The following is a 17,970-nucleotide window of genomic DNA, read 5'->3' as shown; positions in this document are numbered from 1 at the left end:
CCGGCAACACTGCACACAATTGCACCTTTCGGGAACAATAGACTTGTAGTAGTGGTCTGACTAGGGAAGAGAGAAAGCCCTACCAAGTACCAGTTCCACCTCCGACCTCCATAGATATCCGATATCCATTATTTTTATTATTGTTTGGTATATAGTAGGTTTTTTGCCCCTTTGTACCTACTTATTACAACTCCTCTGACCGATAACAAAGGACAGCTAAAATACTAAATGGATCCCAAGCGTTCGTGATAATCGTCTTGTGCCGTCTAGGGACGCTCCGAACAGACAGCCAGCGGTCCGTCGCTCATCGTTCGTCGACGTCGTCATCGCCGCCGCCGCCGCCGCCACCACCACTGTCATGATTGTCGTCGCAGGGTGATCGGGGTCAAAAACCTCTAGTTCCAAGGGTTCAAGGTTGTTATCGTTCCTGACCGAGAAAAAGACTACGATGCGTTAGCCTGCATAGGCCTACTGCATAGTACATACACACACACATACACTCTTATAGTCTCATTCACTCACATCACACTCTCCCACAGTGCACAGCACTGTCTGCACCTAGGAAAGTCGAATCGGTGTGCATCCTTTTGTGTTTCTGAAAGCGCAGTACGCACTACCCATTCAAACTGGCGCATCCCGTATTGCCCAGACGTTCCGGCAACGTCCACCACGATGGGGGTCGACCACTGATTGACGATAATATGCTGGCTTTATGGCACGAAAACGACCGTTATTCATTTGAGGACTCTGACCGGTTTGAAGAAGATTCCCTGTGTACATGGAGCAGCGAACCTGAATCTGCATGCATAAACTGGAGAGGATGGAGGAAACCGACAGAACAGAACGCCGAAGACGGTTAGTACACACTTTAAAATTAATTATTTTGTATTTTAAATAGATATACTAGTTGGTCATTTATTTTATTATTGAAAAGGTTATTTGACTACCAGTTATCTTTATTGTGTATCTATTTATTTACTTATTTGATCAATATTCTGGTTTAGTTGAATTTGTATTGATTTATTTATGAGAAATTAGTTTAAAAAAAATTCCAATTGGTAGTTTCAATAAGTATATTAATAGAACCAAGTACTACAATTTAAATACCTTTAATTGCTTTGCAATCAATATTACAGTAAATTTACCTATTATCTAATTTTAAGGTAATAATGTTATCTGGTGAATTTTATAGATTTTTAGCAAGTTATGAACATTTTAAAATTCTTAGGAATTTATGGATTTTAAAATGTTAATAAATCACTTTTAAATAAAAATATAATAAAATAAACATACAGGATTCTCTAGGTAATGTTCTTATTTTTAAAGTTGATAATAAGTAAATCCACTGTAATGTTTAGTATAAATGAGTTAAATGTTAAATGAATTCTTCAACATGTTTATATGTGCCATATTATACATTTTTTTGATAAAACATTGTATATGAGTGTAGTGACCTCTTAATTGCTATAATATAAGCTCTGATATAAGCAATTTCTATATTGTGTTCAATGAGAAAACATGATACAGTGGAACTTATATCTGTGGTAGGGTGTCTTGTAGGGTCGTAGGAATGCTCTGAAGAACTGTTTTTTATGGTGCTGTAACATGTTTTCTCTCATAATGGTATAGTATGTATTCAAATGATATTTTTGTTATTTAAAACGATTAAATTTAAAAAATATAAATAGTATGGGCAGTTATGAAAAACTAATGTTTGTACTTTAAACTGTAGAAATAGAATTTAACCTATATCATAGTATAGATTGAAAGCCAATTTTACAAAAAAATTGCATAAGCTGGTTTTTATTTAATGTGATACAGTACAATCTGTAATCGCCTAACGTGCCATTTATATTATTTATGTTGTATGTATTACTCTATTTTTCTAGTATCTGTATATATCAATAATCTGGCATTATAGAAATATTATTGTTTACACAGAGCCTCCTCTGCTGTCGGCTAAACAGGAAAAAATAGTTTTTATTTGATATGTTGGTATTTAAGTCTGATATTAAATAATTTAATAATTATTTTATAATAGTTTTAGGTTTGATCCCAAAAAATTAGGGAGACCTCATTTATTTCTAATTTAGATTGCCCTCTTTTCATCAATATAGGTATTATAATTAATATCAGAATTAAGATAGGGACATTAGTTTTCAGAAAAATATTCTCTAAAAATTATAATTTAAAATTCCAAGTAAAATAATTATAAGTTACTATTTGAAAGTTTAACTATATTATTTATCATTAAATTTTAAAGTTTTCACTATAAAAATAAATAGGGTTCCAATATTTTATAACAGTGTTTATACCAGAGGTCGGCAAGTAATTTTTATTGGAGTCCTAAAGATTAAAATAATAAATCAATAAGGTCCAGTGAAAAAATCTTTTTCAAATCTTTATATATAATGAAGTAAGTACAATGTGTTGACAGGGTCCAAAGTTTTGCCTTCCGCTGTCCGCCAGTTACCGACCCCAGGTCTATACCTTTACTTTGTCTACCTTTTATACAATTTATTATATTATTATTAATTATTACATGTTGATGTAGTAAGTTTAAAGATATTGAACTTCCAAAGCTTTGGCTATTTAGCGAGTACTTAGTTTAATAAATGTTGTAATTATTTATTTGTAACTTAACTTTTATAATTATTTCATTTCCAAAAGTTATTCAAATTGTAAATTTTTCTAAAAAAATTTGTTGGAATATTAGGTAATTATAAAATATATAATAATATATTGGTACATGATAAATATTAAATAATGCATGAGATATTCAATAATTATTGTTAGAAAAGAAAAAATGTGTAATAGTTTTTATAGGTATATTTTATTTAGTACCTACCAATTAATGACTTAGTTACTGTTTTCTATGGTTCTAGTATACATAATGAGAATACTTGCAATTTAAATATGGTTTTTCAAGTTCTAGAGAATTAAAATCTTTTCTTGTATAATCTGTAGGTAGTTGAAAATATTGTACCTATTGGTCCTATTGATCTTTTAAAAATTCTAAACCACACATAAAAACCAACTAATTAGTTAATTTTTTTTAAATGATTAAAATAATATTAATATTAATAAAAAAAACAAATAATAACAAATAATATTTGTATTAATGAGATAAGTGAACTCTGATTTGCATTTGTGACCTAATTAATTTATGCAGTTATGAAATTTCTCAAATTAAGAAAATATTTTTTCTAAAACTTTTGGTTATTTTGTTTCTTAATTTATATTATTAATCTTATTATTTATTTATTAACTATTATCATTGATTATAAATTATAAAATCCTTATTTATAATCAATGGTTAAATGGAACATATAACTTATAAAATTATATTTTGGCCATTGTTTTGAATAGTGGATTTCAATCTTCTTAGGACCATGACCAAAATGTTCCCCCGAAAATCTATTGTGACCTACATGGTTTCACTTTCACTGGATCAATAAGTAGTCCTAAATAATCAAAATTTGTTTATTACTTTATACTATAAAGCTTATAGTTAATAATTAATATAATTTTACAAATGTATTTTTAATAATGAGGCGTATACAAAATGTGCCTTTGTTTCCCTGCTGTGGTTGATAACAGTACCTAATAATTTATATAGCTAATGTTTATACAGTTTACAATAACATAAATATCTTAGAATCTCTAAAGTTAAAAAAAATTCTAATAACCCATTAAAAATTGACTCGACCTATAGTTTGAGGAACACTGGTTTTGAAGACCTATCCTGAGTCCTGACTACTTACAAAATTGTCTTGTAATTTTAGACATTTTATTAATAAGAAACATTTTATTTTCATTTTTATTTTATGTGCAATTATTATAGATGATATAAATTCAGCATCTGGCTATTGATAATCTGGAGCACATATTTTTTCAAATTTGTAGTTCTTATAAATATAATGATACAAAATGAGTCAATCGATAATCACACATTTGTTTTATTTATTTATTCTATTATTTCTATTATAATTAGGTATAATTATAATAGAAATAAAAATGCCCAACACTGAGATAACATGTCCACATATATAAATGTTAAAAAATATAATTTAATATCTAAAATATTCAATAAAGTTTTAGTTGTATTATTTTATTACAGGTAGAACTAGATTTTATTATTAGATAGGTGCTCCAAATATATTCTATGAAAAATTTAGTGTTAAATTAGGGTCTTATTTATTTAGAATCTAAATTTTAGATAATATATTAAAATTTTTTTTTTGTTTTATTTTATTTCCTATGTAATTAATATTACTTTTTTTATTAAAAAAATCTCAAATTTTTTTTTTTTTAGAATATACTGAATTTTTTATTTAGAAGTCAGTTTTAAAAATATTACAATTTCACTGTCTTATTAATTAGTTTGTAAGGGAGAGGTGTCAAGGGTTATGGATTCATTGGCTATCAGACTATTCGCTAGTGGATATGTGTGATTGTTTCATATTTTATTGAATTTTGTGTAATAATTATTAGTTACGATAGAAATTGTTTCGATTTTTAAGTGTGAAATGTAAATATTAGTATTTACTACTTATTATACCTTGGTACTCCTGCTTGAATTTGGAACCGAGTTGATAAGAAATCGCCGTGAGGGACAAAACATATATGGTTTAGAAGGTTATATTGAATTAACAGTAGTAGAACTGGAAAGAACTTTGTTAATTTAAAGAGCAGGTTAGTGTGATATACGGTCAAAAGCTTGAAAAACGTGAAAGAATACATCCCGGAAATTATTTTTGTTTTCGAACAAGGAGGCTATTTTATCGGTAATTTGGTGAATCTGATGGATTGAGAGGTAGTTTGTTCAATTAGTCATCCAGTTAGTACTAGCATGGTAATTTATTGGTCTGAATGAGGAAGCTTCGTTTTTTTAATTCTTGGGTTTACGTATTAATTACAGATAAATTCCATGTCGAAGGGAAATAGGACTATGTTGGATACGCAGTATGAGTTATAAAAGTGTATGAAAAGCATGATTGATTTTTTTTCGGAAAGGTATTTCATTCGTTGTCACATCGTATCCAGGTGAAAATCTGGTAGGTAATCTTAAAGGTATTCGCTATAAAATAAATAACTGGAAATAATTGTACACCATTATGGTATAAAATGTACTAACAATTAAACTTTTCTCAACTTCCTATTATTATTAAAAGTTTATTTTTATCTTTTTTGAAACACCTTTTGCTCCTTGGCATTTTAATTACTTTATTGCGGCCCGCGTAACAAAAATATGTTTGTGGCCCATACCTAAAAGAATGAGATTATAGTTATTAGTTATTACTTATATTCCAATAATTGTAGTAAAATAGCAAAAATATGTGGGCATCCATAAAATAGTTATTATAAGAAGTAATAATGATTTTATCGTTACTAAACTCTCATTATATATTATTAATATTATTATAAATTTATAACATATATAATAATATAAAATATTAAATTATTTAAAATGATTGGAATATATTTTATCACTTATCACCCCAATATCTGAAATATATTATTAAATAGGAATCATTTTCGTATTAGAGTGTACGGCGTCCTGATAATTAAATGTATTCCAAACAATTCCAGAGGCAGAGGGACATATTATTTTCTCTCTCACCATTTCTCTAAATAGTTACCTGGTGGCTAGCCCCATTGCACATTGGCTATATCTGAACAGTAGAGCACAGTTGGTGGAGGGGATCAATACATATCGTACCTACATGGTGTGTGTACTTCTTTCATTTTTGTTAATATTTAATGAAAAATAACCTCGGCTGCGTCATCACCATTTCTAGGCCTAACTATAATATTACGAAATTCAAATTAATTTTATTTGCATTTCCTAATGTAAATAATAATAATGCCGCACTGCCTATCAATGCATTTTTTGAGTAGGGATAATACGTACTCTGCATACTCAAGTTTTTAATTTTTAACTTTGAGTTAGGTATTGAAAAATCGATAAATGTCTTGACGGCATAGGTTTGTTTAAATTATTAATACTTTCATTTTGAACGGGGACATTATTTTAATTACTTAGAAAATATAGTTACTAGCTGTTAAACAATGAAAATTATTTGATTGGTTTTGCCCACAATTCTTTATTTAAAATTTATAATAGTTGAAAATAGATCAGTTGGTATTTATTTAATTTTTGTAAATTAAAAGAATCGAGAACCTAATTATAATAACAATTAACAATTTAATCATAATTTTTAACTATACTAAAATAATAAATAATTATCCATTTTATTGTTTTTTTTTTTTAAATACGAGTGTCTAGTTGAGAACTAAAGTTTAGCCTTTATTTTAAAATTAGTTTTTCAGCAATCATGCGTGTTGTCTTGATTGTAATATTATAAACATACATCATACCCAATTTGTGTTTAGTAGAACCTTCGTATTTGTACATAGGTTATTTTTTTGATATTTGGATTTCTAAGTGAATTTATTTGGGCATTTTTAAATATATTAGGTACTCATATTAGCTTAAAAGTTAAAATATCGTAAAAAAATAGATATATAAACACAGATAATATTCATAATGCTCTTTACCTATTATATGTTTCAACACCCAGTTTATTTTCTCTATAATTATACTTCCACCATAATTGAAATCATGTTTCTGTAGCTTGAATATCATGTATAGTATATTATATATTATTTATCTATAGCTTTAGTTATTTTAAATAAAAGCATTTAATTCTTTCTTTTCTTAATCAATTAATTTAATTTTAATTAAGAATACAATTCCTGTTTTTAATTTTATTACTGATGAATGATGATCATTAATTATAAACATACTTATGTTTATTTTCCAGAGCCTAAAAAAGTAGTTAAAGCACTAGTTGAATTAGCTGCTCAATGTGTCGCTCTATTCATACCTTATGAACTTGTTGAACAAGAATTTCCACCTGTACCAGAAGAACTTCAGCTCCGCATCGCCTTTTGGAGCTTTCCTGATAGCGAAGATGACATTCGCTTGTATTCATGTCTGGCCAACTCAAACTCTGACGAATTTTTACGTGGTCAGAATTTGTACACATCAAATGCAGTTAAAGACTCTGTACAAATAGGATTTCATTTGAGTGCTAATGTTCATCATGGCGGCCGCAGTGTCTTCAATGTGGCAATTACATTTGACCGAAAGAAAATAACAACATGTAATTGCACTTGTGAACCTATGTCATATTGGTGTTCTCATGTTGTTGCTGTCTGTTTACATAGAATATATTGTGTAAGAATTTTTTTATTACTTTAAGCAAAAATAATATATCATATATATGGTATATTTTTTGAATATACTACCTGATGTAGTTAATTTCATCAATGTTTGTATATATATTTAAAATATTTATATTTTATTTATTTCTTGCATTTAGTCTGAACAAGTTTGTTTAAGAGCTCCTGTTAGTGAAAGCCTTTCCAGATTAGAACGAGATCAATTACAAAAATTTGCACAATATCTGATAAGTGAGTTACCTCAACAGATATTACCTGCTGCACAACGATTATTGGATTCACTGTTGTCTTCACAACCAACTGCTATTAATTCTGTAAGATTTATGATAGTTTAAAAAATAAACATTATACTAAATTTTAGATTTTTATTACCTACTGTTTATTATTGTATTTTAGACGAGTGGAGCACCAGATCCAACTGCAGGTGCATCTGTAAATGAACAAACAACATGGTTTTTAGATGAAAAAACATTGCACAACAATATTAAAAAAAGTTTGATCAAATTTTGTGTTCCTTCACCCTTAGTTATTAGGTAATATTAAACATTTTATATATACTTTTTTTCTCATTTTAATAAACTTCAGAATTAATTAATTTAAGTTTTATTTATAGTGACGTAAACATTTTATCACAATCTGTACCACCTGCTACTGCAGAATGGGCAAATCTATTGCGTCCGTTACGTGGTCGTGAACCTGAAGGCTTATGGAATTTACTATCAATTGTAAGAGAAATGTTTCGTAGAAATGATGAAAATGCTCTACATTTATTGGAAGTGCTAACAGAAGAAGCTATTGCATGTGATCAAGTAGGGATGAATATTGACTGTTATTATTATTTGTTTTTTTTCTAAACAATATTAAATTATTATTTATAGATTATGGTTTGGTGGTTTAACACAAGAGTTGCTTTACATGGCGGAGGAAGTGGAGGAACTAAGCATACTGGCCCCGCTGGTAATACCAACACAGCATCTCATGCTTGTGCTTTACTTTGTGACGAAATGGTAACTTTGTGGCGCTTGGCCGCTTTAAATCCAAGTATTTCGCCTGATCACAAGACTTCATTGAAAATTAAATTTAAAGATTGGCAAGAAAAAATATTCACAAGAGTATGTATTCAATTTATAAAATTTAACAATATTATTTAATACATTTATTTATTTAAAATTGTAGGTGATGAAACACAGAAATTTGTCTAACACAAAATCGCTAAATAATTTTCGCCAAGATACAGAAATTTTTGTGGGTTTTAAACCGGCTTGTGAAGCTTGTGATCTAGATTGGGGAGATTATCCATTAGCTGGAATTACTTATGGGACTAATTGCTGTTGTGATGATGGTACTTGTGTACACATTAAACGAACAGGAACTGCTACACATTTTATTGGAGACCATGTAAACTGGAATGAATGCAGTTCATCTGCAAGAGTAAGTTTGACAAAGAAAAATACACAAAATATATTTAATATTGATGTTCTTAAGAAGTTATTATTTTTAAACTACTTGCAACAATAAATATTACTTATTTGGAACTTCATAATTGTTTTAGGGAAATTCTACTCAAATATGTTTAGATGAATGTTTCTTGGATTTAAGAAATAATCGACATTTGCACTTTGGAAATAGAACACATCGATCTGAATATCGTAGTAGATCTAACATGCCTATGATTCGCAATCATTTGCCAAATAATGAGTATGTATATTGTATAATTTAAATAATACTAATTTTATGATATATATAAATAATTATAATACTATAGAAATAGGGCAATGACAAATGTTTATTGGGTACATATGCCAAGAAATATATCATTACCTCCACCTGATGATGAAAACGCAAGCAGTAATGTTACTAGTCCTGAGGAATTTTCAACTAATGAGTCTTTAAGTGCATCGGCGAGTTGTACAAGTAATTAATTTTATTTTATACTCTAAATTTCAAAATATATAATTTATTTTTGTTTAATTTTAGACTTTAATGCATCTACAAGTTCCTCATCCAGTACCCTACCTAGTACTCCTCACCAAATCAATAGTACATGTAACACGTCATCTGAAAGCCAGAGTAGTGATGAAGGCGACCGAACAGCTGCACAAAAGTCTACTTCTTCTCAGACTACCCCTCCACCAGATGTAGATGAATACAATTTCCTTTACTATTATGATCCAAAACATTTGGCATCAACATCATCAGACTCAGTTAAGAAAACATCTGATGATCAAATACCATCAACATCTAAAACATCTGCTGCACCTATTACTCCATTGGTTAAATTAGATGCAGAATGGGAAACAATGTTTGCAAGAGCAGAAGGGTTGTATGGTTATGGTCATACAAATGAAGCTTGTGTACTTTGTGTAAAACTTGTTGACCAGTTTTTAAAAAATCCACCTAATTTTATTATTGAAATACCACCATCTATGATAAAAGGAAAAAGAAAAAAAGTATGTACTCTAGATAATTAAAATTGATAGGAATATTTTCTCATTATCTTGATAAATTAATCTATTATTATTTTATATTTTAGATTAATCCAGTCAGTCATCATTTGTCTACATTGGCATCAGAAATTCTACAAAAATGTTATTTTTTGTGTTCCGTTTTAGCCGAAAGAAAAGAATATTATTTACAAGCATTTAAAATTGGTTTGTACGGATTGGAGATGCCAAGACTACCGGCTAGCACAAAACCTTTAGAAGTAAGATTTTTCATTAATAATAGGATTTAAATTTACTATTTTTTACTGATCTATTGTAATGTATGCTATATTGCTATACTGTTCTATTTGAAGTTTATCCATTTTTGTGCATGCATAGGCAGAATCCACTGTATTAAATAATATATGTACATTATAAATGCATATACCACAGTATATAATATGTAAAATGAACAAACAAAAAAAGCTGATGTAAAAAATGATTTTTTAGGTAAAAATGGCTCATCAAGAAGGAGAAATATTAAATCATTTAAAACGCATGTTGCCATTAGGTAAGGAACAAGTGAGCATTCTCCAAAATAGAGCAAAACTTTTGCGTGAAGGACAATACAAAACACGTGGTGAATCATTATTGCCATTAAATCTGGCTTCATTAATCTTTGAGTGCTTGGCAATGTGTCAGTCACCTATGCAAGATAAAATTGCTGACGAAACTTTAGGTTTTGAAGCATCTGTAGCTGCTCTTGGTATGAAAGCCAACATTAGTGAAGCGGATCATCCATTACTCTGTGAAGGAATTCGCAGACAAAGGTGTGTGCAAGTATTTTTAATTATTCTCATATATTATTGTTTTCAATTTTAACTAAATTAAATGAATATATTATTTTAGGGGTGATTTGGCAACAAACATATTAATCCGTTATAAAAATAATCCTACACGTTTGGCTCTTGCTATGGATAAACTATTAGATAGAGAAGTTCATCCGTTTTTACAGTCAGCAATGGATGCTTGTTGGTATCAAATAAGAGATCCTAGGAATTTACCATTAATTGCTATGAAGAATGTTGCAAACAGCAATATTCATAATCAACGTTAGTACATATTTATCCAAATCATTAGTCATAAAATGATCTATTAAAATGGTTTTTTGTTTGAATTTTTAGCATTACAGTGTTACAATCCAAATGTGACCAGTGTACCTGGAGAGTTAGATACAAACATAGCTGTTATGACATTAAATCCCATACCACCCCAAACATCTAGTAGTTGTAATATAGGATTGTCTTCTCATAGAAAAGACAATAACAGGTATACTATTAATTTATATTTTTTTGATAAATTAATATTGTTAATTTTAATAACTTTTTTTTAGGTATAAAAGTAGTAAACGTTTATATCCAAGTCAACCAAACCAAGCTTCCGAAGCAAATGCTCACTACTTATTTGAATTGGGTAAAACCATTCTGAGCAAAGTAGGTGGACCGATACAAACTACAGTATTTTCACAGCCTCCATTACCTACCCAACCACATCGTGCTCTACACATGTGTGCATTCCAATTGGCCTTATATTCTTTAGGACTACTCAACCGTGTTACACCAAACTGGCGAAGTCGTAATTATTCATCACAGGTTACATGGATTGCTGATCATGCAATGGAAGTAGGTGCACCAGCTACACTGTTCTTACTAGGTACATGGGATGGTCATTTGACTCCCACCGAAATAGCAAATATTGCTGATAGAATGTCTAGAAGCCACGAACGTAATACCGTTGAGGCAGCAGCACAATTAGCATTGTCATGTTTAAAACATTCAGTTGCTCTTAATCCAAATGAAATTACACGAGCTATAATACAGGTAACATATCATTTTATCATTACTAAGAGTTTCAGATTTTTAATACATGTTCATTGATTTTTGTTGTTTAGTGTAAAGAACAGTCTGATCACATGATGGAAATTGCTTGTTTGACTGTAGAAATGGCAGCCAAAGGGGGAGGAGTTTTTCCGGAAGTTTTATTTAGTGTAGCAAAACACTGGTTTGACTTATATATGAGGGTAAGTGTCTTTGATTTACTCGAATAAAAGTTTGTTTCAACTTATGTGTCTTTTATTCATGCAGAATTCCAATCCAGATGAGGACAATTACATGTTACAAGTTGATCCCAGAGAGGAATTCAAATGCCCTTATGTTTATCAAGCCAACTATTCAATGTCAGTTGACACATCCCAGCAACCACCACCTCCTCTTTATGCCCATCAGTTGATGGTGCCACCACAGACATCTCCAGCTCATCTGTACCAATTATCATACTTTCCTAACCAATCAATGCCTCAAAATTCACCACCACTCAATACCCAACAGCCCAATACAGTAATGTACTATCCATATCCATCTGCGCCTACATCAAACCAATACTCTCAGTACTATTCCCCATATATACAAGTAATTAAACAATTTTTCATGTAAAATTAATTAATGAACAAAAAAATATTTGTAAACAATACTTAAGGATTGACTTCTGTGTAAATTAAATAGTAAACTGTTTTTCTATTTAAGAGTCCTGTGCAGTATCAGAATGCAAATCCTCAAAGTCAACCTCAGCAAGGACCACCACAATATTTTGTTCAGCCAATCAATCAAAATAGTAATCAAATTAGAAGCCCACCGCAACAAGCACAAGTATACATTTAGTTAGATTTAAAAAAAGCACAACACAATCACTAAAATTGTTATAATTTAATTTATTCATGTAGGCAAACCATTGTCCACCACCAAATTTCAGACAAATTCATCATTTGACATCAGCATACCGTGTTGGGCTATTGGCTCTAGATACATTGGCTAGAAGAGTCCATGAACCTAATCAAGCAAAATACTCTAGAAATCCACCTTTCAGAGAAGATATACAATGGTTATTGCGTCTGTCGAAGAAACTAGGTATATATTACATTACAAATTAAATTATGACACATCATACAAAAAAACATATTGATGTTTTATTTATATATTATTTGTTATTTATTAAATATAATTTATATAATTATTATATTTCATTATTTTTTTAGGACCTAATTACACTCAACAGTTTTGTTTGGCTGTCACCAATAGTGTAGTGAATCCTTTCACACTACACGATGTTGCAATGGAGGCTGTTATGTACATGGGACATTTTAATCCCAATCCTACCATGTGCCCGACCTTGAGTCCCTTGGTAGAAAAGTGTCATTCTATGTACGTGTTATTATTACATCATTATTTATTTTGTATTAATATTGTTTATATTTGTTGTTTCAAACTGATTGGTTATTAACTATTTATTATTTATATAATATAGGTATATTCAATTGTTACATCAAAAGTTATATCAGTTGTCATCAGCAGATTACGAAGAGTATGTCGGAATACTCTACTCTGCTTATGGTGCATTTGCGATGACACCAGAAGGCGGTACCATGTTTAAAGACTGGTTGCAGTCTGTTAGAAGGTGAACAATATTTAAATTGATTTGGTACACAAACAAAATTTTACATTTAATTTCTAATTTTCTATTTCTCTTTTAGATCTAAATCATGTAAAAAAGAACTATGGACAATGATAACAAATATGCTACCCACTACATGACATTGGTGTTCTGAAGTAGTTATATTCTCCGAGGGCCACGTTTCGCCCTAAACAACGATAACATATAGCGATTTTAGATTTTTATTTTTCTTATTTTACTATTTTTAAACAATTATACACAGTTTAAACCAAATGAAAATCTCCTATGATTTTCTATATTCGTACTGCGTTGACCTAAACCTATAAAATAACAAATTTTTCAAATGTGTTAGTTAATTTTTTTAATTTTTTTTTTTTTTGTTCACCTAGCAAATTTTTGTGAATTATATTTATATATTATTATCATTAATATTGCGTTTACTCACATTTGTCTTTTTCTTACATTTTTTCTTTTATTTTTAATTATTATTATGTTGATTTTAATTTCTTATGTTTTATTTAACTGTGCGCGCATTAAGTCCGATACACTGTATAAGCATAAGCTAAATATTATAATAAGACTGTTTTTTTATGTACTCAACACGTTCAAGTATTATTAACATCTTAGACTAGCTTATGTTTAAGGCTTAAACTAAATTAAAAAAAAAAAAAAAAAACAAAGACTTACTTAGGTAATTTAATTTGCAAAGAAACGTTTTTGTTTGCCTTTCATTCCTCCCTTATTCAGGACTACTTACATAAATAATATATGAGATCTCTAGGCTATTTACACGACTGGTGGCAACACAAACGTAGCTAATTGTGTAATATATTTTCTGTGTTGCTATCGCCGTAGTTAATTTTGTCAAAAAAACATTCGCTCTTAATCTATTCAATCAATTTTTTAGTACTAGTGCATTTTATTAAAATAAATAATTATATTATTTTAGTATATATATATATAAATATATACATTTTTTTGCGTTTTAATTTTTGTCTATTTAATATAAACATTAATAGGTGTGTGTAACTTAAAATTAAAATGCTGGAATGAAATATTTTAGATAAAATATATGAACAAATATGATTTTTTACATAATTTGGTATAATAAAATTTGTATTTTTGTGCTTATTGTTAGGATAAAAATACTAAAGAATTTAGGTTACATAATTATTAATAATCAAATTTAGGGCCATGGTTTATTGTATTAGTTATATAAATTAAAGTATGATGTGTGCTCTCAATATTTATTACTAATATCATCATTTTGATTACGCTTTCAATTATTTGATTTTAAAACTTCTTTTATTTGAATTGTATTTAGAATGTAAGCAACATCCGATCGCTCACTCACCTGTGCTCACCTTAGTACTTAACTAATTACAAAATTTATAAACTAATGAATTATAGAGGGTATTAAGAATAAAGTATATTATATTTCTTCAAAATAAATTATAATCCCACCATGCAGTGTAATTTGATTAAAAATATTAAAACAAAAAATAAAAAAAATCATATTTATATATATATATATATATATACATTAAACTAAACTTCCCATAATATTTTTAAGAATTAATTGTAAACAATATATTATAATATATATAAAATCATTAGTTATTGAATGTTTTATTTTGTAAGATCAATCAATTTTAATTTTATTCTATTTTTTTTTTTTTTGTGATTTGTGGAATTATATCAAATGCATAATATTATAGTATGTGTTAATCATATATTTTTGATTTATATATATTATATTATATTATATATATATGAATATTAAAAAGAATAAATATATATATATAATTAATAAAAATAAATTTATATATTAGCCTTTCATCATAATATAGGCAAAAGTAATATTTAATATTGTTTTTTGTTATTTTTGACCTTATTGATTGGTTCTTGAATTTATTAATGTTTTGTAAATTTGATACTGTTCGTCTTAGCATATAGGTATCCATAGATATTAAATATTATTATATAAACTTTAAAATTTTCTGTAGATTTTAATTGGGTTTATGTATACTTAGAAAGCTAGAAATTTTATAGTTGAAAACATCATTGATATTAAATGCTATTTCATTAGTGGTTATTTAAATATTGAAAGCTAATTGTATAAAATTAATGAATCATACAAGTATAATATTTTCGAAGACTACAACACTGTGAAATTAATTTAAATCTGAAATCTTGCAATGTTTCATATTCATAGTATAATTTATTAAAATCTTAAGAATCTTCTATTTTTTACTCAAGTCCATACCAATAACATATTCATAGGTGAAGTATACACGAATATTGTAAAATTAATCTATGCTCTTCTATAAAACAGAGTGTCCTTCCCTGTCCTTCTTTTATTGAATAAATGTCGATGGTGTAAGTTATGTAAGTCATAAGTTATGACTCATAACGAGGGGGTGGTAATAGGACTCTCATTGAAAAGTTTGAAAGCACGGCGGTAGATTGCACTACTGTTACTATCCGCACAAATGGTCTTCACTCAACAGGGCGCTAAAACAAGTACACGTTACGATAAATTATAATACCTAGCTTATTATCTATTGCCTATTAAATATTAATTATTATTTTTAACTCGTCATGAGTTACCAATTTATTGATATAATAACCGGTGCGGTTTATCTTAGCACTCGACAATCGTTAAAATTTGAAGAAAAAAAACAATGGTCCAAACAATATTATATTGAGAAAAAAATAAAATCCTATTTTTCATCTTATTCTGTATTATTTTTTTTCAATATAATATAACTTTCCAACCACTGGTTTTTTTCAAATCATACTAGTAGTCCAGCGCTAAGATAAACTAAACTAGTTGCTGTTATTTGTTTGTAAGTACGAATTATGCAATATACCTATAGTTATAGTGACAGCGTCATCAAGTGACTATTTCTATTTTATTTAGTAGGTACAAGACTACAAAAGAGGACTATAAAATATCTGAATAAATGTCAGCCAAAATGTATTATGTGAATAGACACGTCACACGTATTTGATCCAGATATAAGTTACTTAGTACATCATAATAATTAAAACGAACCTGTTGGCTACAATTTTCTGGAAATATTTTAATTAATTTATATTCGACCCATTGAATGCCATTTATATATTATTTATAATCAATTTAATTTCAAATTAGTTATTAAAATGTGAAAACATACAATTTTACCTTCATATTTTGCTATATTTTTTTTTAAATAGAAGTTTTTGTCATTCAAAATTTGACGGATTTTAAAAATGTTTTTCTTTATTTTAAAAATAAATAACAACAAAATGGCAATTTTCAAAAAATATTGGAAAACAAAAAAAATGTTTAAGTGGTTTTTGACTTTTTTTATATTAGCTAATTCAGATAATTGTAAAATGTAGACTATTAGTTATATATTAATCATAAATTAATCATACATTACATATATCATTAACTTCCAATTAATTTACATGCTATAAAATAATATAAAATAATCTATACAAATTAAAAACATTTTTATAAATACATTTTTTTATTTCAAAAAATTACAAAATAAGGATATTATTATGTGTAGTTTTTAATTCATAATAGTATTCCAATTAATACCTATCGTAGAGCGGTAACCAATTGACTAGCATTTTATTTCTTAACACATATTATAGAACCTCAATATTTAAAATTCTACAAATAATTTTCTTTCTAATTCGTGGATTAAAAAATCAAGTGCACTAAATTCATGGGTACACCAATAACAGTAAACTACTCGATACCTTATGTACAGCAGAGTAATACTCACTTTGACTACCTTTTTTCCCCCAAATATTTTGAATTTTTAGGTAAGAAAACTCAAAAGTATGATCAAGATAGACATTTTTATCAAAAACCGATCTCAAAGTTTAAAATGTTAGCATTTTATTGACAAATAATCGTGTACAAAGTGTACATATTCACGATAAAAGAACACACACACACATCATTTTAAAATCGATACATTATTTATTGCTTTCTGTGGTATAATAATTGTGCAGTTGATCATTGTACGCACGTGTCCCCAGCCCCTCCACTTTGGAATTTTCAAATTTTTTTTTATTAAATAATTGGCAAGTAATTAGCTTGTATTTGCATGCTTTTCAATTAAGCGTGGTATCAAAAAATAGATGGTGGGCCGTAGAAACATGTGACACATATTAAAATCACTTATTTTCAATTTTTTTTCTAGCCCAATAATTAGCATGTATTTGCACGGTTGGTCCCGAAACTCAATCGCCATCCGTTGGTTTGCAAAATCCATTTTCCTAATTCGTGAGTGTCCTCAGCCCCCTCTCCCCACCACACGAAATACTTGCAATTGAAAAAGTGCTTGCATGTATATTTGCATAACTATGATGCGTACTTTATGGAATAAAAAGCCTAAATAATTAAAATAATCATTATTTTATAAAAAGTTCAAATTAATAAAAAATGTAATATTAATAATTTTGTATATATTCATAAAAAATATTCTTCATTGAATAAAAAAGCCTAAATAAATAGAAAATTCTTATTTCCATAAAAATATTCTTAATTTAAAAAAGTTGAAAAATGTTAATTTTACCCATGTGGGGGGCTGACGAGACGTGTTGCAGCCCTCCCCATGATTTTTTTATTTTTGAGGGGAAGGAGTATCGTGAGAATTTCGAAACTAGGCTTGTGAATTTACAAGGGGGAGGTTGGAAAAACGTACGTATTATAGTTATGAAAATATACATGCAAGCACTATGTGCTGGGCTAACCCTAAAATAAAACGACTTTTTATTTAGATAATAC

General features: G+C 28.4%; 1 protein-coding gene across 1 annotated transcript; it reads left to right on the top strand.

Annotated features, from left to right (window-relative positions):
* The first annotated feature begins 80 nt into the window (after positions 1-80).
* Positions 81-14,167, top strand: LOC132930874 (zinc finger SWIM domain-containing protein 8 homolog). The gene is made up of 22 exons (XM_060996972.1): positions 81-855; positions 6,828-7,243; positions 7,389-7,562; positions 7,645-7,781; positions 7,862-8,057; positions 8,127-8,360; positions 8,425-8,679; positions 8,801-8,946; positions 9,014-9,162; positions 9,226-9,698; positions 9,782-9,952; positions 10,182-10,501; positions 10,581-10,783; positions 10,856-11,000; positions 11,065-11,551; positions 11,623-11,751; positions 11,816-12,139; positions 12,254-12,376; positions 12,451-12,634; positions 12,763-12,928; positions 13,032-13,181; positions 13,258-14,167. The coding sequence occupies exons 1-22, from the start codon at positions 702-704 to the stop codon at positions 13,316-13,318; spliced, it is 4,797 nt and encodes a 1,598-aa protein (XP_060852955.1). The 5' UTR covers positions 81-701; the 3' UTR covers positions 13,319-14,167.
* Positions 14,168-17,970: the final 3,803 nt, after the last annotated feature.

This window comes from Rhopalosiphum padi, chromosome 4, assembly GCF_020882245.1.
Source record: "Rhopalosiphum padi isolate XX-2018 chromosome 4, ASM2088224v1, whole genome shotgun sequence".
NCBI lineage: Eukaryota > Metazoa > Arthropoda > Insecta > Hemiptera > Aphididae > Rhopalosiphum > Rhopalosiphum padi.
The sequence above is the reverse complement of the archived record's forward strand: the minus strand, read 5'-3'. Positions and strand labels throughout refer to the sequence as shown.

Excerpts from the sequence above, each read along its gene's own strand:
- LOC132930874 (XM_060996972.1), top strand. The coding sequence starts at position 702 with ATGCTGGCTTTATGGCACGAAAACGACCGTTATTCATTTGAGGACTCT. Across the intron at positions 8,058-8,126 it reads AAGCTATTGCATGTGATCAA|ATTATGGTTTGGTGGTTTAA; the intron begins GTAGGGATGAAT and ends TATTATTTATAG. Across the intron at positions 9,699-9,781 it reads TAAAAGGAAAAAGAAAAAAA|ATTAATCCAGTCAGTCATCA; the intron begins GTATGTACTCTA and ends TTTATATTTTAG.